The 26,550-nt window shown below is 42.6% G+C and overlaps 1 protein-coding gene across 3 annotated transcripts in view; it reads right to left on the reverse strand.

The window, feature by feature from the left end:
• Positions 1 to 7,676: 7,676 nt before the first annotated feature.
• Positions 7,677 to 26,550, reverse strand: part of LOC113406235 (sulfotransferase 6B1-like) — a 33,310-nt gene continuing 14,436 nt past the window's right edge. For all 3 annotated transcript variants that reach the window (XM_026649694.2, XM_026649696.2, XM_026649695.2), the window contains exons 6-10: positions 23,125 to 23,214; positions 22,474 to 22,600; positions 20,975 to 21,069; positions 9,272 to 9,428; positions 7,677 to 7,838 (exon numbers count right to left, since the gene is read on the reverse strand). In XM_026649694.2, the coding sequence (XP_026505479.1) occupies positions 7,708 to 7,838; positions 9,272 to 9,428; positions 20,975 to 21,069; positions 22,474 to 22,600; positions 23,125 to 23,214 (600 nt within the window). In that variant the 3' untranslated portion in view covers positions 7,677 to 7,707. The remainder of the gene's footprint in view (positions 7,839 to 9,271; positions 9,429 to 20,974; positions 21,070 to 22,473; positions 22,601 to 23,124; positions 23,215 to 26,550) is intronic.

The following is a 26,550-nucleotide window of genomic DNA, read 5'->3' on the forward strand; positions in this document are numbered from 1 at the left end:
GATGCAGAATTCCCTCAGGAATATGGGGCACTGTACAGCTGCAATGATGGGACTGTGAAGGGGGTGCTGGACAGTAGGGGATCTGTGGGTTGGGGAGCTGGGCAGGGGGTATGGTGTGCAGGGTGCTGTTCAGTTGTGGTGGGAGGTCAGCGGGAGAGGTCTCTGGGCAGGGGGTGCTGGGCATAGAAGGTCTGGAGGCATTGCACATGGGGATCTGTGGGGGAGGTCTCTGGGCGAGGGGGCGTTGAGCATAGGGATCTGTGGGGGAAGTCTCTGAGTGAGGGGGTGCTGGGCATAAGGGCAGGGCACTGGGCAGGGGGGCAGTGTGGAAGGGGCATGCTGGCAGCACAGGGCTCAGCGGGCCAGTGTGCGTCTAGCAGTTGTGGGTTTGCAAACAGTGCCCTTCTGCTGGGCTGAGTGGGGCCACTCCCACTGCACTGCGCTTCATTGCCCCCAACTGGCCCCTCGCCCCCCCCCCCCATCACATGCCCTATTTCCCCAATGGGGGCCCACAAATATGTTTGGCGCTGAGCCCACAAAAAGTTAATCTGGCCCTGGCTGTGGCCTTCTGTACTGAGCTTTCTAAATATCTGGAACTATAATCATCCCAGAGAAACACGCATTGCGCTTTGCATTCAGCAGTTCCCACCTGGGTCAAGGGAAGTTTTCAGATACTCAACAATTTTGAAAATAAGGCCATTTATTTAAGTAGCTATAATATGGATTCAGGAACCCAATTTTAGGCATCCATTTGAAAACACAAAACCTTGCTCAGTGTATTGTAGTTACGCTACAGTTTTCTTATGCTTTGTATATTCTTTTACACATATCAGCAACATCTTTGGTACAAGGCCAGAATGCCTTCCTTTGGAGAGGAATTTACTTCATGAAGTAAGCCTTTTCCCTATGCAGTCTAAAATTGCATTGGCTTTTTGCATGAGCCATTTTGCAATACAAAGTGAAGTGCAATTTGCTGTCCACTCTCATGGATGTCTACACTGCAAGTGAAGGTGTGATTATAGCACAGGTAGGCATAGTCATGGTACCTTTAATCTAGCTAGTGCTGGAAACACAGTGTAGATGTGATGTCACAGGCTTCAGCACAGGTTAGCAACCAGCCTACAATCCCACTGGGAATCCTGGATATGTGCTGTGGTTGTTAGTCCATGCCAAAGCCTGTGCAGTCACATTTACACTGTTACCATTACCTGGGCTAGCTAAATTAAAGCTAGCATGGAGGTGCCTACCTGTGCTACAACCACACCTTCACTTGCAGTATAACCCAAAATCTCACGCCAGGATCTATATCTTGGTTTGAAACGGCAGTCCACAGCAATTGTTAGTACAAGTATAGTCTGACACCTTGTGGTTTTACAAAAACAACTAGTGGATATTAATGATATAATTAAGTGATAATTGCTGGAGATCCAATTCTTACTTACTTTGACTCATGCCCTGAAGTCAGTGGTACTATCATCTGAATAAGGCAAGTAGGATTTGTCCCCCCAGGGGTGCTGGGTTTCTGGGGTTGTGTGAAAAAGCAGTGAGAGTCTGTGAAATAGTGTAAAGACGGTTTCTTAACTAAAGTTTGATTGTATTATAGCTATAGCAGTTGCAATATCAATAGTTAAAGATGACACATAAATGTGTATAGTGCTTGATGCTGATCTCACACCAACTTTATGCCGGTGTAAGGGTAGCTGTTTGAAATGCAACATAACAGGCAAGTTTGAACTAATGTTGCTATAGTGCCAATATTTCAACAACAGCCCAAAACACACTTCACAATCTGATATAGCCATATCCCAAACTGTCCCCCTCAACACCAAGCATTTCTCATTAGAGTCAAGGGAAAAGCATCTAGGTACTCAGCAATTTTGAATATCAGGCCTAATTTCCAGTGTCTAAATTTGGACTTAAGAACCTAACTTTAGGCTCCTATTTTCAAAAATCTTGGAAATTTTAAACTGCAGTGTTGTTATACTGCAATTTGGGTGAGTTCTGTTCCACTTTGCAACCCTAACTTCAAGTTAACAAAGTTTGTTTGTTTTTGTCTGTGAGTAATAAAAGAAAGCTTGTCTTTGAATAAAATGTTGTATATTGTTTAAAAATAAAGGAAGAACTACATTTCCCTAATAGTAGGGTTACCATCCGTCCGGGTTTCCCCGGACATGTCCGGCTTTTGGGTCTTTAAATAGCCGTCCGGGGGGAATTTGTAAAAAGCTAAAAATGTCCGGGATTTCCCCCCGGACGGCTATCTAAAGACCCAAAAGCGGCTGACAGGGCAGCCGCGCCGGATTGAGCCGCTCACTTGGGGCCGCTCCGGCAGCAAAAGCCCCTCCCCCGGTTCCCCTGCAGCTTCAGCACGCCGGTAGCAAAACGGGAGCAGGAGCTGTTTGTGCCGCTACACTCATCGTGAACACATCACTCCTGTGCTGCACTCTCTGCTCTGGCTGTCCACTGAACGGAGAGTCCAGTTCAAGCTATCACAAAGCAATTATGCATTTGTCTTTACTGAAAGGACATCTTTAGTGCTCTGTGCAGTGGGCTCAGGGCCTGCGCAGGTCTGTATAACCAAGAGAATCCCAGGATTTCCAGGAGAAATGACATTCAATCAATTATAATAAATCTACTGTTCCTGGGAGCATTCCACAGCCAGTCACCCACACCCCATTGTCATGGTCTCTGGAGTTCTGTGATAGTTAAGCCCCAAATTAATAGAGCAAGGGTTCTGAAATTTTGTCTTGCTGACTAAAGTAAATCCAGAACAGATTTTGTTTGGCTTTCCCATGCCTCAGTAGTTCCCAAAGATGCTTTTATTGTTTTAAGTATTAGGCATGTGCATGGGAAAGGGTTTTGTTAGTTCAAGTCAGTCACTCCCTGCGAGTTTTATTGGTGCAGCCTGTCCCTCTCCAGTCTCCCCACCCTCAGGCTGCTCATACCTTTCAGAAGATCTCACTGATGGACTCAACAGATCTCCTCATCTCTGCATGTCCCTAATAAGAGAATGTACTTTGGTGCCAATTCTCTTTGATTGAAGTAAATGGGAATTGAGGACACGCAGCATCTCACAAGAGGAGCTCTGCACTTTGCAGGAACAGATGCTTTATAGATTAAATTCAGCCCTGTGCCGAAGGTCAGTACAAAGTCTATGCACTACTGAAATCCCAGAGAAGCCCTCAAAATAGGGCTTGCCAGGGATGTAATCAGTGCTCAGGACTTGTGCTGGCCCTCTGCACAGGAGTGAATTTTATCACCTGCCTTTTCATTCAGATACACACTGGCATGACGGTCTTGTGTTCCTGGGTGACTAATACCAGAACATTGGGTCGCAGAGTAGAGTTCTTTTTTTTTCTCTCTCTCTTTTCTTTTCAGGAAAAGAGCAGCATGGTGCATTGTGCACTAGCATTTGAATTTTTCTCTGCAGAATAGTGAGCAGTAGCTGAGACACCATGTACTTGGAAGTTGAAGGTAGGCAAATCTAGACTGGAAATACAGTGCGCATTAACACTTAGGGCAATTATCCACTGGAACAACTTGGTGAATCCACTACTCCCCTTTGCCATTACTTGAAATCCTCAGCTTGAGACTAGATCTTGCTCTCAAATAGATGCTCTACTTCAACCACAAGTTATTGGACTGGATGCAAGAATCACTGGTTAAAATCCTATAGCCTGTGATAAGCAGGTGGTCAACTAAATTATCACCATGGTCCGTTCTGGATTGAAAAATCTGAGTCTAAGAGCTTTTATTTTGGTGTGTGCAGGGAACTGCCACAGTTTTATTTGCTCATCATTCAACATGTGACAGAGTTGGTGACATCTGGTAGTGGTTGTCTCTCATGGTGTCTCACCTTGTCATGCAGAACTGTTACATCAGCAATATTTTGTCCTTATCTCATGGAAATGGGATTCTGGGTAGGGAGTCTTCATTTTAGACTTTGACTCCATGTCACACAGATAGTAACGAGAAAATGTGATAAACATCCACAATGTAACAAGGTAATTATAATGCTGCACAGTATGATTCCACCTTGAAGACACAGCAGTTGAGTTTTAATAACAGAATTTCCTGGGAAGGTTCTGCTGATCACAGCTGTTAACAGTTCATGTTAAAGTCCTGCTAGAAGTTGGTGAGGTTTAAGGCATATGTGAATTATTTAAAAATAACTGGCTAAAAACGAACAAAATAATGAAAGGACTCTTTCTAGAAAGACCAAACAGTTCTGTTAAATAGGCTTTTGAGATCTGCTACAGTCCTAGGCACTATAATTGAATCCGGAAAAATTTCTTTAGACAGACAAAATGCCGGAAAGCAATTTCTCCCTATTTAGATTTAATGGTATCCTTGTCCTTTGAATGGGAATCTCAGATTTGCCAAAGCTACTTTATTGGGACTTCTTTCGGCCTCCATTAACTTGTCAGTCCCAATCGAGAAGCTACAAATGGCTCTCAGTTGCTGCCCTATGTTTTGTCTTGGCTGGATGGGTTCACAAAATGGCTTCTAGGATGAAGCATGGCAAGCAGAGCCGTAACGAGGGCATTTTTGTGCTTGGGGCAAGCAAGTATATTTGCACCCCCTACCATTTTCCCCCTTCATTTCCTCCCAGCACGGCTTTGCACCCTGGGTGGCTGCCCTGCTTGCCCTGCCCTGGTTACAGCCCTGATGTCAAGGTGCTCGCTGCTCTTGAGGCTCTTGCTGTGATCTGATCTGGCTGTTACCAAGCAATAGGTGGTCTCAAACAGCTAAGCTGGTGAGATCAGCCAGAACAAAGAATAAAGGTGAGTGAATGGTGAATGAATGCTAACTCTAAATGGGAAAAGGTGAGGGAAAGATGGGGAATCCTGAAATTCACTATCTCTATGGCTTCACAAAAGCACCATCTAAAGAGTTATTTGGCAGGAGAGAGGAGGGTGGGGCACTGAGAATGGTTGGAGGCATGGAAACATTTCCACATCAAATGAGACTGAAAAGACGGGCTGATGTACCAGAGAGGCAGCAGTCAGAGGGGACACAATAAAGGTGTAGAAGATAACGAATGGTTTAGAGAAGGTTGGTAGGGCACTTCTCCTCACCCTCTCATATAATACAAGAATGGGTGGCGGGGGAGAGAGAGAGTTAGTGAAATTGAAAGGTATCAAATCTAGAAGTGATTCAAAATCTCCCAATAAAAAGTAAACAGCCTCTGTGTAAAGGCCAGGACCCAGTGGGAGATAAGGGACAGGAAGGATTAATCTATCCTTCTGATGCTGCTCTGGCCCTCTCATGCTGCAAATTTTTGTTTTGCCCACCTGCCTGCATTACATTAAGCTCCAAGAGAGCAAGGTGGTTAAAGCCTGTGAGGAGACAGTAGCCTAGATGGAATCTGTTGCTCACAGGCTGCAGTTAGCTTGATACTACGTTTAAGTTCTGCCTTTCCATGGAGCTGAGTGTGGTGGTGAGGGGCACAGGAGAGATTAGCACCGTTCGCTCAACAACCATCTGGTTTCCTACCCAGTGGCTCCTTCCCCGGTATCCATCAATGCTGCTTTTAAATAATTGCTATTTTAGATCGATTAAAATATGCAAGTTAGAAATATGCAGTTGCAGATCACTTTGGGATTGCAGGCTTTGTTGGCAGGAAAGCTCTGTGGCTGCTTTTGGGGTCATGGGTGAAGAAAGTTTAAGGATCCACCCTGGGGGCCTGATCCTGCAACCACACAAACAAGTGACAAGTATCAGAGGGGTGTTGCTTTTTACAAACAAGTGAGTGTGTTTACTATTGTGAGTGGTCCTATTGAGCAAAAGAGTTTACTTTCTCATCTCAGGAGCAAGCTGCACGTAAAGAGGAGAAAAGGGGTACACTTTACCAGGGCCTGGTCCAACGGGCCCGGCAGAGGACCACAAGCCTATCACCAGGAGAAATAAATTCAGGCTACAAGCTGATTGGCGCCGCAAGCCTGGGAGGCGGGAGAAGTGAAGCCGCGACGGCGTGCTCGGGGAGGAGGCGGGGCAGGGGTGAGCTGGGGCGGAGGGGCGCCTCAGGGTGCGGGGTGGGGAGCGGCCGCGGGGGGTTGCCTCAGGGCAGGGGGGGGGGGGCGGCGGGGGGGGGGGGTGCACCTCAGGGCGGGGGCTCGCGGACGGGGGTGTGTGCAAGGTGGAAGTTTCACCTAGGGCGTGAAACATCCTTCCACCGGCCCTGCTCCCATCCAAATTCTTACCAGGCCTGAATCTGTTTAGCTTCTGAGAAACTGGTGAGGTCACAACCCCTAGTGAAAAAGCTGTATTTATTTCCTGCTCATAGAATCATTTATGGGAAAAATCCTACTAGCTCACCCAGTCCATCTCACTGCTGGTTCAGGATGCTTCCCTGCAATACATCTTCTGGTACTTTGTCCTATCTAGATTTAAGTGTCCCCAGATAATGAGGTTTAATTGTATGTTACACAACTTAATACACTTCTCTGTCAAGATTTTTTCCCATTCAGATTAAACTCTCCCTTTTTCAGAGACACACCTATAGTCTTGTACACCCAGGTGTTAAAAGAAAGAATTCTTCTCCCTATTTGATATATTCCTCTGCTTTCTGTCAAATAGGTGTCAGCTGCTATCATGTCCCTATTTAGCTGCCATTTAGCCAATCTATACATACTGGGTGAAATTCTCCACTGGATTACACCATTGAAAATCCAGAGAAATTCCATAGATTTTGGCAGTCAGTCCTGACTTAAACTGATGTAACCGAGAGCATAATCTGGCTCACTCTATGAATCTTCTTTATAAATCAATCCCTCCACCCTGCTGATAATCTTTGTTGATCTTATTTGAACTGCACCTAGTTTGTCGATATCTTTCTAGCACTGAAGTTCTCAGAACTGAACACAATATTTCAGGCACAGTCAAGTAGAGCCACATAGAGGGGAAAATCACCTCTTTGTTTCATTAGGATTTTCCCTTTGTACTCTATACTCTGGCCATTCTAAGAATTTCTCTCTGACCCTCTATATCATCTCTTTGCACTTGTTGGTATTCTTGGCTCCAGTATTTAAACGACTGCCTAACCTTGGCATCAGGTCAGCATGCCTGGAATATTTTTCTTGTTAATAGATTTTCTGATGAATTTTAGTGTTTAGGAAAGTTGCTGAATTTACAGCCATGGAATTTACAGCCACCGCTCTGCCACCATGTCAAGGCTGATTCTCTACTCTGGCACTTCGAGTGCAGAATGTGGGGGCCCGCAAGGATTCTAAAAATTAATACTGACCACTCCAGGCTTGTATTAAACTCCCAAGGTCACAGCTTTTCTCTGACCTTGGATGGGTAGATGCTGCCACCACCCAAGTGCAAAAAACACCTTTGAAAACACAGGAAGGTGCACTTGGGAATTCCTGGATTGCATTTTTGTGTCCCTAAGAGGTTTGTGCACATGTTGGTTAATTAGCTGGTGGCAACAGCTGATTTCCTTTGTTTTCTTTCTCAGCTCTTCCCCAGAAGTGGGTGAGGGGTGAAAGGGCTTGAGGCTGCCCCACAGGAAGGAATTCCCAAGTGCGCCTTCCTGGGTTTTCGAAGGGTTTTTTTGCACTTGGGTGGTGGCAGCATCTACTCATCCAAGGTCAGAGAAAAGCTGTAACCTTGGGAGTTTAATATGATTTTTAGATGATTTTTCTAGTGTACAAAAACAAGTGAACAAATCATACTAAGGGAAACAGTTGCATTAGATTTTGCTCTTTAGGCCTTGCAATACAATCCATATTTTATCTTTTCTCCCAGTTTAGTTCCTGCTAAACACTCTTCAAATTTTCTGTCCATTTCTTTATTCTGAGCTTCAGAGAAATGGTTCTTCCAGTCACCAATAATTCCTGCAAACATTAAAAAAATATATAATCATTTGTTAGAGAGAAAGGATCATCACTCCTTGGTTGACGTCGTAACTAGCTTTCTATTGCAAGGCTGATTTTTGCATATCACAACCTTCACTCCCCCATCTATATCCCAAAGAATTGATCCTTTCTTCTTGTGCCTCTACATTTGAGGTTTGTGACAACAGGAGAATTTTTCAGCAATGTATGAGGTGAAGTGTAGAAGCCATTTCTAAGATGTAGGATTTTTTAAAAATACAGGTAGTTCTTGGTATATCTTCTTGTTTTGGTCATACCATATCTCAGAACTAACTGGCCCCAGAAATATCCATTTTGTTATATTCAAGAGTCATTACACTCATTTACACCAGGTGTGATTTGGCCCCAAGTCTGTAGCTTTTTTTCTTGATAAGATGGTCTTCAAACTACAAACTAAGCATGTGTATTGTTAGGTGTGGTGCTTATTCTTAAATAAATGTAGGGGAAGACATCAGATTCTCCATGCACACTCCACTATTAGGAGCTCTGTTCTTGTGTGCCAGCCTCAGCCTCTGGCATCCAGAGATCCTAACTCAGGGCCTGGTAATGCCCCCATGATTCATAACCCACAGAGGGGAACTTCCACACACAAATCTGATGTATTCTCTGTGGAAGGTGGGGTGAACCGTCTTCATATCATCTTCCCCTTTCTCTGGAGCCCATGTGATCCACACATCTGGAGATGTGGGCCAGTGGTGAGGCTGAGGGAGAGACAGACGTGGTCTCCCTCTCAATGGACACGATGCAGTGAAATCCCAATGAAAGATGATAGAGCCCCAGACTAATGTGAGCTACAGGTAACCCCACTGTATCTCGGAGTACCTTCCTGAGCTAACCAGTGGCAGTGCCAGAGTCACTGCAGCAATTGTACTGGGCGATTTCAACTTCTGCATTGATTGTGGCACTTCTACGTTAGCTCAAGATTCCACAGCCACCAACGACAGCCATAGCACTAGCCCAGGGACAGTCTGGCTCAACACCTATAGTTGGATGCACTCTGGATTTTGTCTTTGGCCTGGGATTTGAGGTGGATGTTACATGCTCATCACAGTGGGGGTTATCAGTGCTACTCTAGTGGCATCAGAGAGGCCTTTCCCTGGCCATCCACCCAGCAATAAAAGGTTCCTGGATACTATCCCAGCAAGACAAAGGTCCTGAGCCACTAACCCTTGCAGAGGACTGTGCCTTCACATCACACCAGCAAGCTAGAGTTGCCAAGCCTGTGATGTCACAGATGCCCAGACTTTTACAACAGCCCTAAAAGATAGGGTTGCTGGAGCCAAGACCTTATCAGAACCTGCGCCTTCAGTTCACCCAGCCAGCTAAAGGTGCTGTGCTAGTGACTTCACTGCAAGAGACTGGTGATCATTTATAGGGAGTTTTAAGAAATGTACCTTTACGGAAGAGAATTTTCCCAAATGTTCCATGAGTTTTGGAGGATTTCTCTTTCATAGCTTTGAAGCTGCTCTTCTCTGCAACAGTCTGAATCTCTTCCTCATTCAGGGAAAACCCAAAGAAGTCAGCTATATTTTTCAGCCCTAACATCAGATTCTGAAACAAAGGAAGATAAGAATGAATATTATTGAAACAACATTCCATTTGGATCACACCTGTGGAGTGATTATAACAGTATCTCTAAAGGGTTCGTACTTTCACAGAGCAGAATTACTTGAAAAATCTGCAACTACTTCATTTTGCATCACTGAGGAACTCTAAGAGGTGTAACTTCCAGGCAGGTTCTGTACAGCGGGCCTTGTCCTGAACTCCTCACTCATGCAAGTAGGATACTTGGGCTCTGTACTTTTTATATGTAGCTGTGCATACAAGTGAATAATAATAAAACCTAGCACTTTTGAGCACATAATTGAGTCCAGAGAGTTTGTATCTGTTAATATTCATAGACTTCAGGTGTGCTGAAGCAAAGGGCATTGCTAAAAAATGTGTAAATAAGGATATGTCTGAATATAGAATTCTGTACCCTTCACACACCAAGTGATGGTGCATTTTGACAGATACAACAGTGAGCAGAAAGAGCTGTTCTAAGGGGATTTGACAATAGTGGATCTAAAAATAATAAGAGGAAAACAAAGAGAATCAAATAAGGCAGCCCCTCAGAACAGTCCAGGAAACAGAATTTCCATCCCACAAAAAAAAAATTGAATTTGCAGAACTTTTCATCCAGAATCAGGATGAAAGGCCAAAAATTGAAATTCTGCAATATTTTGTTTCAGAAATGCTGAAATGTTCTTATAGTGCAGTGGGTCTCAGCCTTTCCAGACTACTGTACCCCTTTCAGGAGTTTGATTTGTTTTGTGTACCCCCAATTAACACCACACTTAAAAACTACTTGCTTACAAAATCAGACATAAAAATACAAAAGGGTCACAGCACTAATAGCACAGCACACTATTACTGAAAAATTGCTTGCTTTCTCATTTTACCATGTAATTATAAAATAAATCAATTGGAATATAAATATTGTACTTATATTTCAGTGTATAGTATATAGAGCAGTATAAACAAGTCATTGTATGAAATTTTAGTTTGTACTGACTTTGCTAGTGCTTTTTATGTAGCCTGTTGTGAAACTAGGCAAATATCTAGGTGAGTTGATGTACCCCTTGAAAGATTTCTGTGTACCCCCAGGGGTACACGTACCACTGGTTGAGAACCACTGCTATAGTGGAAATGTTGTGGTATTTCCAAAATGAAATATGATCGCTGGGATACCCAGCATATCAGCTATTAGGCAGGCGGCCTGGTGAGCTGGCCACCCAAGGAGCCCAGTAGCCCAGGGAGCTAGGGAGTCAGCTGCTCAGGGAGCCTAGGAGCCCACCCATCTGCATCCCTGAGAGACAGCCACCCAGACTTCTGGTATCTTAGGGAGCTGGGGAGCCTGGAAGCACAGCTCTGCAACTGCTCACCAGATGGTCTGCCAAGGAGCCTGGCTGCTGAGGATCAAGTCGCCTGAAAGCTCGGGATAACCCCAGCTCCACCACTGAGACTGCCAAGAAGCATGGGAACAGAGAGGTGGGCAGGCGGGGGAGCTAGCAGGAAAGCAGGCAGGCAGGATGGCCAGTTGGCTGGCCTGCCTGGTTTCCATTGAAAGTATTGAAGCAATCTACATGTTCCCACGGAACACGTAGAGTCCATCGAATCAGCATTTTCTGTTGGAAAGCTGACAACCTCTTAGAGAGACCGAGAAAGAGAGATTGCATTAGGATTTTTCTAAATAGATTTAGTGTGGGGCCAAGGCACCACACTGCAGGCACTGAAAAAAATTAGATCACCCTGTTTTTATTTTATTTTTTAAAATAATCTCCCATACACCTTTTCCAATTTGCAGCAAGCTTTCCAGGAAAAAATCTACCCTGCCCTATATCACAGCTGTAAAATTTCACGTGAATTTATTTCAGGTTAGCAAGGTTGGGTGTCGGGATCACAATCAGACTGCAAACTGAACACAGTTTTTCCACTTAACCTATTATACAAGTGGTTAACGTTTCCCCATGGTCACTCTCCATACGCTTTGTGATAACTGGGCATAATAGGAAGGCATGCTAAAGACAGCCTTGATTTACAAATGGAAATTATTGTTAGATGGCTTTGTGGATTTTGTCAGTGCTTTACACACTTCATGTTACTGTAATTTAGGTTTTAATGCAATATGTAGAATACAATCCCATGCAGCTCACTCATGTGTGAGATTTGGAGAAGTCCACATTTTAGTCCACATTGGTTACATATAGCCATATCTTATTGTCCTCCATTTTGGCAGAATTTCCCACTAAAGACAATTAAAGTTTTGACTGAGTGAGGACTGAAAAACTTGGCCAGTTTTATAGTGAAGATGTTTGGTTTGAGTTTCAGAGATGCACTGCACCCACATTCCCCAGCAAAACCAGTGGGAACTGTAGATAGAATCATAGAAGGTCATATAGTCCAACCCCCTGCTCAAAGCAGGATCAACACCAAACTAAATCATCCCAGCCAGGGCTTTGTCAAGCCGGGCCTTAAAAACCTCAAAGGATGGAGATTCCACCACCTCCCTAGGTAACCCATTCCAGTGCTTCACCACCCTCCTAGTGAAATAGTGTTTCCTAATATCCAACCTAGACCTCCCCTACTGCAACTTGAGACTATTGCTCCTTGTTCTGTTCTCTGCCACCACTGAGAACAGCCGAGCTCCATCCTCTTTGGAACTTGTCCTTGTTGAACCTCATCAGATTTCCTTTGGACCAATCCTCCAATTTGTCTAGGTCACTCTGGACCCTATCCCTACCCTCCAGCTTATCTACCTCTCCCCCTAGCATAGTGTCATCCGCGAACTTGCTGAGGGTGCAATCTATCCCATCATCCAGATCATTAATAAAGATGTTGAACAAAACCTGCCCCAGGACCAACCCCTGGGGCACTCCGCTTGATACCGGCTGCCAACTAGACATCGAGCTGTTGATCACTACCCATTGAGCCCGACAATCTAGCCAGCTTTCTATCCACCTTATAGTCCATTCATCCAATCCATACTTTTTTAACTTGCTGGCAAGAATACTGTGGGAGACCATATGAAAAGCTTTGCTAAAGTCAAGATATATCACGTCCACTGCTTTTCCCATATCCACAGAGCCAGTTTTCTCATCATAGAAGGCAATCAGGTTGGTTAGGCATGACTTGCCCTTGGTGAATCCATGTTGACTGTTCCTGATCACCTTCCTCTCCTCCAAGTGCTTTAAAATGGTTTCCTTGAGGACCTGCTCCATGATTTTTCCAGGGACTGAGGTGAGGTCAGGGGCAGAGCAAGATCAGTGGAAGCATGTGACTGTGAGGAGCAGGCCAAGGAAAAGGAGGGCTAGTGAGGGGGGAATAGAACTCAGAAACAGGTTTGAGTGTTTGGATAACGAGGAAGAGAGGCAGCAGGTGGTAACTGATGGTGGGAGGCAGAGGAAGAAGAGAAGAGCGGCTAGTCCGATAGAGAGAGGGCAGGAGTTGATGGAGACAGCACCTATACCGGGCCCCAGTAGGATAGAGGATGGCACTAGGGGGACTATAAGGGAAAATAGAGAGACACAAGAGGTACGACTACAGGGGACAGGGGATAGATTTGTACAGAGTACTGTCACCAGGCAAAGGCAGGTTTATGTGATTGGAGACTCCTTGCTGAGGAGGTTGGACAGGCCTGTGACCAGAGCGGACCCTGAAAACAGAAGGGTGTGCTGTCTGCCGGGAGCTAAGATAAGGGATGTGGACCTGCGGTTGAAAAGGATCCTAAAAGGAGCAGGTAAGAACCCTTTGATCATCCTTCACGTAGGAACGAATGACACGGCTAGGTTCTCGCTAGAGAGAATTAAGGGAGATTATGCCAGGCTGGGGAAGACACTTAAGGAAGTGGAGGCTCAGATTATCTTTAGTGGGATTCTGCCTGTTCCAAGAGAAGGACAGCAAAGGGCTGACAGAATTATGAGGATAAATAGCTGGCTAAGGGAGTGGTGCTATAAGGAGGGCTTTGGGATGTATGGCCACTGGGAGGCTTTCGGGGACAGACAGCTGTTCTCGCGGGATGGACTTCACCTGAGTAGGGAAGGGAATAGACTTCTGGGAGGGAGGCTGGCTCATCTCATCAAAAGGGCTTTAAACTAGGAACTTGGGGGAGACGGTTGGGAGATGTTCAGTTAATCTCCACGCCAGATTCCAACACTGAAAAGGAGTGTGAGGAGATAAGCACAGACATAGGTGGGGGTAGGGAATTGGACATAAGAAAGAGGGGGCAGATGGACAGCATGGGGTCCGTTCCAAATTGCATAACTAATGGGAGAAAGGATAGGCAGCATACGGTAAGATGTTTATACACCAATGCGAGAAGCCTAGGTAACAAAATGGAGGAATTGGAGCTCCTGGTCCAAGAAATGAAACCTGATATCGTAGGAATAACCGAAACGTGGTGGAACGGTAATCATGACTGGAGTACAGGTATGGAAGGGTATGTGCTGTTTAGGAATGACCGGAAAAAAGGTAAAGGTGGGGGAGTGGCGTTATATGTCAATAACGAGATAAAATGTAAAGAAATAATAAGTGATGGGATGGATAAGACGGAGTCTGTATGGGCAATAATTACACTGCATAAAAGAACCACTAGAGCCTCCCCCGAGATAGTGCTTGGGGTGTGTTATAGACCGCCGGGATCTAGCCTGGAGGCGGACAAAGAACTACTTAATGTTTTTAGGGAAATAAAAACTGATAAGAACTGTGTCATCATGGGGGATTTTAACTTCCCAGATATAGATTGGGTAACAAATGCTAGTAACAATAATAGGGCTCAGATGTTCTTAGACGTGCTAGCAGATGAATTCCTTCATCAAGTAGTAAGTGAACCGACGAGGGGGGATGCCATTTTAGATTTAGTGCTGGTGAGTAGTGAGGACCTCGTTGAAGAAATGGTTGTAGGGGACAACCTTGGCTCGAGTGACCATGAGCTAATTCGGTTTAAACTTAATGGAAGGATTAACAGAAATGATACTGTAACTAAGGTTTACAATTTCAAAAAGGCCAACTTTAATAAATTAAGGCGACTACTTAGGGAAGTGGATTGGGCTAACATACTTAGGGATCTAAAGGCAGATGACGCCTGGGATTATTTCAAGCAGAAGTTGCATGAGATGTCTGAGGCCTGTATCCCGAGAAAGGGAAAACGATTAGTGGGCAGGAGCTTTAGACCTAGCTGGATGAGCGGGAGTCTCAAAGGGGCGATTAAGAAAAAACAGAAAGCGTACAGAGAATGGAAGAAGGGAGGGATCAGCAAGGAAACCTACCTTAGTGAGTTTAGAGCATGTAGGGATGCGGTGAGAAAGGCCAAAAGCCGTGTAGAGTTGGACCTTGCGAGGGGAATTAAATCCAATAGTAAGAGGTTTTATAGCCATATAAATAGGAAGAAAACAAAGAAAGAGGAAGTGGGACCGCTGAAGAATGTGGATGGAGTGGAAATTAAGAATAATCTAAGCATGGCACAATATCTAAATGAATATTTTGCTTCGGTCTTTAATAAGGCTAATGAAGGGTTTAGGAATAGAGGGAGTAGGACAGAGGGGAATAGAGGAGGGGGGATAGACATTACAGTATCAGAGGTGAAAGCCAAACTTGACCAGCTAAACGGGACTAAATCGGGCGGACCGGATGATCTTCATCCTAGAATACTGAAGGAACTGGCACGAGAAATTGCGAGCCCCTTGGCGACAATTTTTAATGAATCTGTAAACTCGGGGGTGGTACCGTTGGACTGGAGAATAGTTAATGTGGTTCCTATTTTCAAGAAGGGGAAAAAAAGTGACCCGGGTAACTACAGGCCTGTTAGTTTAACTTCTGTAGTATGTAAGGTCTTGGAAAAAATTTTGAAGGAGAAAGTAGTTAAGGACCTTGAGGTGAATGGCAAGTGGGACAAATTACAACATGGGTTTACGAAAGGCAGGTCGTGCCAAACCAACCTGATCTCCTTCTTTGAGAAAGTAACAGACCTTCTAGATAAAGGAAATGCGGTGGATCTAATATACCTCGATTTTAGTAAAGCGTTTGATACGGTTCCGCATGAGGAATTATTGGTTAAATTGGATAAGATGGGGATCGATAGGAAAATCCAGAGGTGGATAAGGAACTGGTTAAAGGGGAGACTGCAGAGGGTAGTACTGAAAGGTGAACTGTCAGATTGGAGGGAGGTCACCAGTGGGGTTCCTCAAGGTTCGGTTCTGGGTCCGATTTTATTTAATCTATTCGTTACTGACCTCGGAACCGAATGTAGGAGTGGGCTGATAAAGTTTGCGGATGACACAAAGTTGGGAGGCATTGCCAACTCGGAGAAGGATCGGGATATTCTGCAGGGAGACTTGGATGACCTTGTAAATTGGAGTATTAGTAATAGGATGAGATTTAATAGTGAGAAGTGTAAGGTGATGCATTTAGGGATGACTAATAAGAATTTCAGTTATAAGCTAGGGACGCATAGGTTAGAAGTGACTGAGGAGGAGAAGGACCTCGGAGTCCTGGTTGATCGCAGGATGACTATGAGTCGGCAATGCGACGTGGCTGTGAAAAAAGCGAATGCGATCTTGGGATGCATAAGGCGAGGTATTTCTAGTAGGGACAGGGAGGTGCTGCTTCCGTTATACAAGGCGCTGGTGAGACCTCACTTGGAGTACTGTGTGCAGTTCTGGTCTCCTATGTTTAAAAGGGATGAACTGAAACTGGAACGGGTACAGAGAAGGGCAACTAGGATGATTCGAGGAATGGAAAACCTTTCCTATGAAAGGAGACTCGAGGAGCTTGGTTTGTTTAGCCTAACCAAAAGAAGGCTGAGGGGGGATATGATTGCTCTCTTTAAATATATCAAAGGGATAAATACCAGGGAGGGGGAGGAATTATTTCAGCTCAGTGCTAATGTGGACACGAGAACGAATGGATATAAACTGGCCGTGGGGAAATTTAGGCTTGAAATTAGACGAAGGTTTCTAACCGTCAGAGGGGTGAAATTTTGGAACAGCCTTCCGAGGGAAACGGTGGGGGCGAAAGACCTCTCTGGCTTCAAGATTAGGCTAGATAAGTTTATGGAGGGAATGGTTTGATGGGATTACGTGATTCTAATCAATTAGGCAATAACGGCCATCGCTGGTCAAATGAGGGTCTGGCTAGAGAATCTTGCCTGTATGCTCGGGGTTCTGCTGATCGCCATATTTGGGGTCGGGAAGGAATTTTCCTCCAGGGTAGATTGGCAGTGGCCCTGGAGGTTTTTCGCCTTCCTCCGCAGCATAGGGCAGGGGTCGCAAGCTGGAAGATTCTCTGCGTCTTGAAGTCTTTAGATCACGATCTGGAGACTTCAACAGCAGAGCTAAGGGAAAGTGGGGGGGTCAGCTTTTGTGGCCTGCATCATGCAGGGGGTCAGACTAGATGATCATATTGGTCCCTTCTGACCTTAAAGTCTATGAGTCTATGAGTCTATGAGGTCTGTAGTTCCCCGGGTTCTCCTTCTTCCCTTTTTTAAAGATGGGCACTATATTTGCCTTTTTCCAATCGTCCAGGACCTCCCCCAATCACCATGAGTTTTCAAAGATAATGGCCAATGGCTCTTCAATCACATCAGCCAATTCCCTCAGCACCCTCGGATGCATTAGATCTCGACCCATGGACTTGTGCATGTCCAGCTTTTCTAAATAGTCCTTAACCTGTTCTTTCACCACTGAGGACTGCTCACCTCCTCCCCATACTGTGTTGCCCAGGACAACAGTGTGGGAGCTGACCTTGTCTGTGAAGATCAAGGCAAAAAAAGCATTAAGTACTTCAGCTGTTTCCACATCATCTGTCACTAGGTTGCCTCCCCCATTCATTAAGGTCCCACACTTTCTTTGACCTTTTTCTTGTTGCTAACATACCTATAGAAACCCTTCTTGTTAGATGCTCAGTATTTTTTAATATTAGGCTACTGGCTCATGTTAACAGTATCTGTTAAAAAAAATCTTAGGGCTAAATGAAGGCCTGGTGTAAGTGGGTGCAAATCCATTGAAAGATAATGGTGTTACACCTGCTTACAGCAAGGCTGACATTGGCTCTTGGTAATGATTTCCCCATGAAGTGGATACTATTACATGTAGGCCTTATTCATTCCAAAGTCTCTTTGTTCCTAGATTCAAGTTTCTTTCGCACCTTGATGGTCACAGAGGGTGAAATTCCACCCTGCTCGGAGGTCTTGAACCAGGACTATATGACATTTGCATCCCATTTATTTCATCATAGGGTTTAAGTAGAGATGGTTAAAAAATTTCCACTGAAACGTGAGGTTTTTTTATAGAATGTGACTTTTTGATTAAATTTTCATTAAAAATTTGTTTTTGTCAGTTTCTGTAAAAAAAAAAAAAAAAAAAAAAAAGTCTCATAGAAACAAAACATAAATAATGGTTTCCATTGAAAATTTTCACAGGGGTGTATGTGTGTTAAAACAATTAGTTCCTTTTCAGCTCTGTATTTAAGTGAGATTGAAGTGGTATATAGGCCTTGCATGGGCTTAGTAGCTGTGTTATTAACATTAGCTATGCACTATTTTGGTATGAAGTAAAGATTCCTTTAAACAGCATTAACCTCACCCAGTGTTTTCCCCAGAAATTGAAATTAGGGGGGGTGTTCGAATTTACAGGGGGTGGGTCAGAGCTGATGAGGGGTGAGACTGTCAGGGTGAAGGTGGGCTGTATGGCACCAGAGTAAAAACTGAAAAATGTTTCATGACCATTTTATTAGATTTAACTCATGTTTTAAAATCATCACACAAATTAAAGTTGGCTACTCAAGCCTTCTATGAAGCACTACATCTACATCCTTCTTGGTTTCTTGTTATAATTTTGCACAGCTCTGTTAATGAACTTCTTAAATGCAATGCGTTCATCTTTGGTGGCTTCTCGTGTGTCCGGTACTTCCATTCCTTCAATTGATATGCTCATTAGTTCATTCACATGTTCAGGCAGAAGGCGACTTCTTTCAGAACACAAATTCTATTCAATGAGGAAAAAGAACACTCAACTGTAGCTGTTGTGACTGGGAGTAGCAAGAGATGAATTCCTACTTCTTTCATCCCAGGAAACATAGCATAAAGATCGGGTCGAGCTACTAGTGATGATAAAAAAAAAAAGTTGAAGGCAAATCTTCATTCATTCGTTGTAAAATTCCACTCTGTGTTCAAATTCTCTATTTTGTCCTGAGCACATGAAAGCTCCATTGCTGGTAGTGCCTCACTCCATTCAACTGTCTGTGTTTTATAGGCCAGGGATCTGTAAAAGCTACGTAGAGGTTGAATAGAATCTAGAAGTCACTGTTGTAGATTTTTAAGAATCAAGTCTGTGTACTTTTTCAGTTGTCTTAACAAACACTTCTTGTCCTCTTCACTTAAGGATTCAATATAAATGCCTTCATTAGTCAACTTCTGGACTGAAGTCTTTGCTTCTTCCAGTACTTTTTCAATGGATAGTTCTCTGATGGATCCAAATGTAGCTTCTATTGCTGGACAAAGATCTACTACTGTTGTAGCAGGTGCCTGGATGGCATTGTTTAATGACCCAAATGGTTTCAACAGTTGACTTACAAGACAGAGAATGGCAATAGACTTCTCTGAACGTAGTAGCAAAAGTAATCCACCAGCCTTACTACTTAGATCCATCCCATCTTGGTAGATACTTTCCAAAGCCAGTAATAACGGCTGGAGTAATTTTAAGACAACAGTCAAGGATCGCTCATGAGAAAGCCAGAGAGTTTTCCCAGATTGGACTAATTTGAACTTCAGTCCCAGTATATCTTCTATATTTTCCAAGATAATCAGTCTTTTTGGACCCTTGCTGAAAAAAATATAATGAAGATATTAAATTTATAGCTTTTTTAATGTCTTTTGAAGAGTCTGCAGCTCATACTAGCACTAGTTGGAGTAGATGGCCTCTGCAGTGTGTATAGGAGAGATTAGGGTTACACTTTTCTCTGAGCAAAGCTTGTACTCCACCATGTCTTCCAGAGAAGTTTGCAGCTCCATCAAATGCACAAGCAGCCATCTGTTTTGGGTTCAACTGACAAGCATTTAACTCTTCTAAGATGTGGGTTGTCACAGATGCAGCCGATGTGTCTTCTATAACTTGAACATCTAGAAATGCATCTACTGGCCTACCACTGACATCAAGATAACGTACACAATGACTTAATACTTGATGCCCATTTGCATCAGTGCATTCATCAGCCATGTATGCAAATTTTTTGAATGTGGTGAGAGAGTTCTTCACATTTTCAACTGTTGAGTCTTTCACTGTTGCACCACATGCTTCTAGCCAGTCAGTTGAGTTTCTTCAAGAAAGGTAGTGAGCATTTGCTGGTCTTGTTCGGAACCAGTGTTCAACTTCAGGATGAACAAGTGACAATGCACTTAACATTGGCCTCCAGTTTGTAGTGTGTGATATCTCTTGCTTAAATAGAAAGTATGATGCCACAGCCATGTTTGTTCGCATGAACTGTGTGTCTCCAGCATTCTTAACAGCCTCATTAACATTCACCAGTGTTGTCCTTGGTCAGTGGAGACTCAGAGTTCAGAGGTGCTTTCACATGAGTTCACCTCCCAGGTGGGGGGCAAGAAGGCACCTTGCTCATTCCTCCAGCTGCTCACTGTTCGCTCTGGCCACTGTTCACTCCATAGCTCAGTTGCCAATGGCCCTGCGCCGTCACCTTCTGCTGCCACCTGCCACTGTGACTTCTGCGAATTGGTCTCTTGAGGTTCCACCCAGCTCTCGGTGATTTCAGCTGAGCTCTCAGTGGGGGAACCTCGCTGCTAGTGCAGACTGGGCTGGCTCTTCCACAGAAACACTGTCCCACAGCAGGTCATTATCAGTGATTTCAGCTGTAGTGGTCACTTAACAAAACAAAAGACTATCGATGGATCCTAATCAGCTCTGTCTTTAAACAGCAGAGAGGGGCAGGTCAAATAGTACTTGTGACTCAGGCAGACCATCAAGCAAAACACCTGTCCCCACGCTCTTTCTTGATGCCCTCAATCAGCACAGGCTAAGTACAGTTCTACTGCCCTTTACTCATACAATAAAAATAAAATTTCGTTACCCCTACCCCCTCGCATTCAAGTGATTTGTACCAACCAAAATCTATCACTTGGGCAACACAGCTCTGTTTGCTGGATGCCTAGGTAGATTAGGTGTGAATGTAAATATAATCTGGTCCTGAAGCCTTTCCCCCCAGCTTATCACTAGCTGTCAGGGAGAGCTCATTTAGACTTTGCTTACAAATCATAGTTTGAAATTATTAGGTTGGCCAACAGCACCGACATGAATGCATTGACATTGTCATAAAAAACAAAAGCTGTATAAGGAAGCTAGTCTATGTTTATACTTTTCAAATCTATTATACTTTTTCAGATACACGTATTTTATTGTACACTTTATATGCTTTTAAAGTGTGTATTAATGTTTCAATTTCAATTCAAATTTCCAAACAATCACTAAATTGGCAACACTGCATATAACTAGTTCACAAAACTGGGGGGTGGGTGTTGGGGAATTTCAGTGGGGGGGCTCAGGGAAATCCACCTCTTTCAGCTCTTCATAGGTTATCGCCATAACATTTTCATCATCCATATGCTTGTTCCATTCAACTAAATAATCAAAATAGGAGCCCCGGGACACTGGAGGAAAAAAACCAGAAAAACAGAATGATTCAATAATAATGAGGTAAAGATTAATTGCGACAGGGGACATGGACTCCTTTTATAGGCTTAGGCTGACTTCTTGTTATCAGACAGGGTTTTGAGGTGAGGACTACAGTAATGCATTTTGCCACTGCTCTTCTGAACAGGAGCCGTAAGTGTTCCTTCCATCTGATGGCTAGTACTGGCCACTAATGGAGGAGCATATATCTGCTAGGTGGAAAGGACTAAACACCCTTTTAACCACCTTAGGGACATAGCGTAGATTTTAGAAGCTGGAAAGCTAGCCAGCTGAACATTCCAGTGCACATCCTGTCTGACTGCTGGCTGGGTTGAAAAGGAGGCTCTCCTTTGCACTGATCCCAACTACAACTGAGTGAGTGATGGATTTTTTTGGTTCAGACAGTGAACTAAAAAATTCAAAAAAGAATCTTGTTTGATTTGAACCAATAACAATTTTTTAATTTTTTTGTTGAATCAAAAAAGTAGAAAAAAATTAGTTTAGAAGCAAACAAAATGTTTAACTTGATTCCAAACAAATTTTATTTTGAATTATTCACTTTGATTCAGACGTTTTAGGTGCTTTTCACCCTTTTGTGGTAATTTAAAAGTGAAATGCCATTTTGAATAGAAAAGTTGAACCAAATATTTCAAACTGAAACAGTCAAAGTGAAATGATTCAGAATGATTGAAACAAAATGTTTCCTCTGTTTAGAAATTTTGTTTCTAAATTAAAAAATTTCTAAAATTACAAAATTTAAATTCTAAAATTTAGTTTCAAACAAAATTATTTATCAAATTCAACCTGAAATCAGCAAACATTTTTGGCCCCCCAAAAAACAATTAGTTGAAAACATTTTGCTCACCTCTATTCCCAAGAATTTTAGCCTTCTACCCAGTAAATGAATTCAGTTTATGCATAGATTAGCAGAAAGAAAAGTTATAGGGTGAACTTGGTTTGAGTTGGTATATTGGGTTTGGATTTCTAGGCCAGCATGCTTATGTCTATTTTAATAAGTATAGGCATAGTTGGTAATATAATTCATATTTAATTTCCTAAATCTGTGTTTCAGATTATATAAGATTCAGGGTAATGGTGGTCAGGCCATAAGAGCTTACATGACCTACTCAAGATCACAGAGGGAGTCAGTGTCCCCAAATAAATTATCTCTTGATTTCAGGGGTCACAGTCTGATTTCAATTACATCATTTATAAATCTAGAATAACTTTATGACCAAGAAGTTTTCTTGAATTATAACAATACAACTGAGATCAGAATCTGCCCTACATCTTCCTGAATCCCAGTGCCCAGTTTTGCCAGTGCACTAATTAATCAGAATAGCTAAAAAAAACCCACACAAAAACAGAAAAACAGAGTGTACATTTTCCATGCATAAAAGCTGTAAAATACTCATCCCACGAGCTGAAGGAGGGAAGTGGAGGCATATTGTTGTGAAAATGGAAGTAAGATACAGCAGTGTCTTTTGGATTTCGAACCACCAGCAGTATCTAAAAAAACATAAGTAAATGAATTATTTGTTTAAAGGTTGAAAGTCGATACAAAAAAGTTTGTAATTTTCCTAGCACAATGAGCACTATAGTAATACAAATAATTAGATAAGAAAAAGTTTATATTTTTTAACAATCACAGCAGCAGTAGAATCAGTTTAAATAATTTTGCCTTATTTGAAAAATAAGGAATGGCAAAGCTCATTAACAGGATATTTCTGCTGAAATGATAGCAGAGAAACAGTAAACATTTAAATTGTCAGCATTAGGTTTCAGTGTTCATGCACCATGTAGACGAATTGGGCCAGTTTACTCCCAGCCTAAAGCTATTCTTTCAGCTGTTTGCTGTCCCAGTACATAACACTGTATCAGTTCACATGCAGAAATCTTATCTTCACAACCATAAAACCTAGATGGAATCATAGAAAACACAAGGCCCTGCATATAACATAGAGGAAATCCAAACGGGTCTGAAAATGCCATTACAGTGGGTATTTTCTACGATACTGTAAATGAGGACTTACCTTGGCCTTGCTTTTGAAAACAGATTTTGGCAGGACTTGAGGAGGGAGATGTGTTATTATGATTCTTCTGAAAGGTAATTCCTTCATCCTCTTTAAATAAAATTGGAAAGAAACATTGAATTAAATAGTCTCTTTAATAGAATGTTATCTTTTTAAGAATTATTTGTTTTAAAGAATTAGACTTAGCAGGAAATAATATTTCTTTCAGCCAATCCAGAGGGTGACTATTTCACTACCATTAATATACAGCAGAATCTAAGACAAATTAGCATTAATTTTTCCAAGTCCTTCTTGAATCCCTCATTTCTTTCAAACTTTAACTAGCATGCTCCCAATTATGAATGTTCCTCTAATGCAGTGGTCCCCACCCTTTTTGTGGCCAATAGCACATTCATGTTTTCAGAAGAGTGTGGCGGGCGCCAACAATTTTTCAAGGCTTATTTTGCATTTGTACATTAAATAATACAAAAAAATCATATTTAATATTACATAATATATGAATCCATAAGATTAAAAAGGTAATTTTATATGTAAAAAGTATTAATTAAATTATTTGGCAATTACTCTTTCACTTTACCATGTGAATTTGCTCTTTTTTATCTACCTGTAAGAAAAATTTAGGAGTTTTTACAAAATAAATATCATAAACAGTTTTCATCTTATTTATTTTAAAAAAGTAAAACATTGTTGAACTGCTGGTCCAAATATATTTATTATTCTTACTTTAACATAGATAGCCAGTTATGGTTAATTAAAAAATGTTCTTTGTATTGTTACTTGTATCTGGATTTCAATAAACAAGCAAACAAATATGAAAAAAAGTTAAACACAAGTTAATCATACACACTCATCAACACTTAATGGAAAACAGGTATCATTAATTCACGTGGTTTTTCTAATAAAGTCAGTGTGATTTTTGGCACTGCATTTCTTCAGCCAATTTTTCGTAGTTGAGAGAGTAGGATGATATTCCCGTTCGTAAGCAAACATCAAGATGGGCATCTGTAAGCCGAGATCTGTATTTTGATTTTATGATGTTCATTGTTGAAAACAAAACTTCGCATAGATAAGTGGAACCGAAATAAGATTTTATTTTGTATGCTACATTTTTTAAGGCAGGAAACTTTTTTGGTCAACCAGATTCCAAACGTTTTCATCTGTTGCACAGGATTTTAGAACAATATCATTTTGAAGATCCAAAATCTCCAGTTCCACTTCTTCTGTTTTTACTTGAATGAGACTTGCAATTGATGTAGCCATTTCTGTTACCTCTATTTGGCAAGTAAAAGGATTCATAAGAAAGGCAACTACAGGCTCAATGATGGTGAACTGTTGAAATCTCTTTTCAAATTGTTCCAGAAGTGTTCGAATGTGGATAACAAATGGTGATGGGTTAAAATCACTGTCACATACCATTTTCTTCATACTTGGGAAATGTACGAGAGACTTCGTCTTCATATGTGACATCCACAAGATCAGTTTTGCTTTGAATGATTTTACAGAACCTATCATTTGAGCCACATGTTTGTCTTTTCCCTGGAGCTTAAGATTTAAAATGTTCAATTTGTCAGTGATGTCGGCAAGAAAAGCCAAGTCCATTAACCAGCTGGAGTCTTCTAGTTGCTCGAAGTTCTGATTTGTGGACTTCAGAAATTCTTTGATCTCTTCAATTAGACTTAAAAAACGTGCAAGAACTTTACCTTTGCTCAGCCATCATACTTCTGTGTGCAAGATAAGATCAGATTGATTATCATCGACATCTTCCAACAGGGCCTTAAAAAGTCGGTGTTGCAAAGGTTTTGCTCAAATAGAGTTAATTATTTTAATAACGACATTCATGACATGTTGAAAAGAAAGAACTTGGACGCACAAAGCTTCTTGGTGGATAATGCCATGATAAGACATAAAGTTCGGAAAGGATTCATTCTTCTTGCAGAGTGCAATGAATCCATTGGCGCTGCCCATCATTGCTGGTGCCCCATCAGTGGTGATCGCAGACAGCTTGTGTAGTGGCATACTAATTGATGTTGCGTCTGATTTGAATAAATTATAGATGTCCTCACCCTTTGTTCGCCCTTTCATAGGCAATACTTTTAGTAACTCTTCTTTTACAGTGAAGTCACTAAATACCATCCTCACCATAACTGCCAACTGCGCTGTATCTGATATATCTGTCGACTCATCGAACTGCAGTGAAAACCAGTCACATATTTCCAAGTCATCCTTTAGCTGAGTTTGCATGTTGCTTAAAATTGCATGTATCCTCCTCGTAACTGTGTTGTCTGATAACTGCAAGTCTTGTATTGCCAACAAAATCTCACACTTGTTAGGAAATCCTTGAAACAGGCAATCAGCACCAGTCAAAAATGCTTCCTTCAACAATTCACCATCTTGAAAGGGTTTTTTTCTTCTTTGCGAGCAGATGAGCAATTTTAAAGGAAGCAATAGTAGCACTTTTAGACTTTACCACTTGTCTAGTGAAAACAGATTGCTGGGCAGATAGCTTTGATTTGAGTTGATTCATTTTCTTCTTTCTCAACTCAGATTTAAGTGGATGGCTAATGTCAAAAGAGCTGTGATTAGTTTGGAAATGGCGTTGGACATTATGTTTTTTCGGCACTGTAACAGTACCACCGCACAATAAGCAAACACATTTCCCTTTATTTTCAATAAAACAATAGGATTCTTCCCACTCTGCGTTGAAATAATAAGTATGTTGTCTTTTATTTGAACCACTCATTTTGGGGCAAAATGTTAAAAAAATAATAAATCACAAAGCACAAGAAAACAGCAGTAATCAGTGCAGCGGAAGAATACTCACATACAGGGTCGGCTCCAGGCATCAGCGGAGCAAGCACGTGCCTGGGGCGGCACATGCTAAGGGGCGGCATTTTGTCCGTTCTTGGGATGGCTGAGACCGAGTGGGGTTTTTGTTTTTTTTTCTGCTTCGGCAGTCCGAGACGCTTTTTTGCAGTTCTGGGCAGCACGGAGAGAAGCTGGAGAGAAGCCGCGGCCCCGTGCCTGCCGGGGACAGAGAACACCGGCGCCCGCATCCTGCAGCCCCGGAGTTTTCTCTCTCCGGCAGGCACGGGGCCGCAGCTTCTCTCCCCTGCTGGGCACTACTTTTCACACCGTGTCACTAGGCGGGCGCACATAAATGCCCTGGCGGGCACCATGGCATCCACAGGCACCACGTTGCAGACCACTGCTCTAATGCTCTCTAGTGAATGTGGCCCCATGTATGTTGCTCCTCCAGAGAAAATACAGTGCAAGACCCTGTTCTAACAGAATTTCCAGCCTGACTAGAAATAGGGGGCCTGTTCTTTTGAGATGTCCAGCTGAGTTTAGGCAGAACTAGTGATACACTCATTACACTGGTCTACAATTTTTGAGAAGTCGTCTGCTTCAGAGATAAAATGTGCTATT

The sequence above is a fragment of the Terrapene carolina genome, unplaced genomic scaffold (assembly GCF_002925995.2).
Source record: "Terrapene carolina triunguis isolate 2854851 unplaced genomic scaffold, T_m_triunguis-2.0 Scaffold85, whole genome shotgun sequence".
NCBI lineage: Eukaryota > Metazoa > Chordata > Testudines > Emydidae > Terrapene > Terrapene triunguis.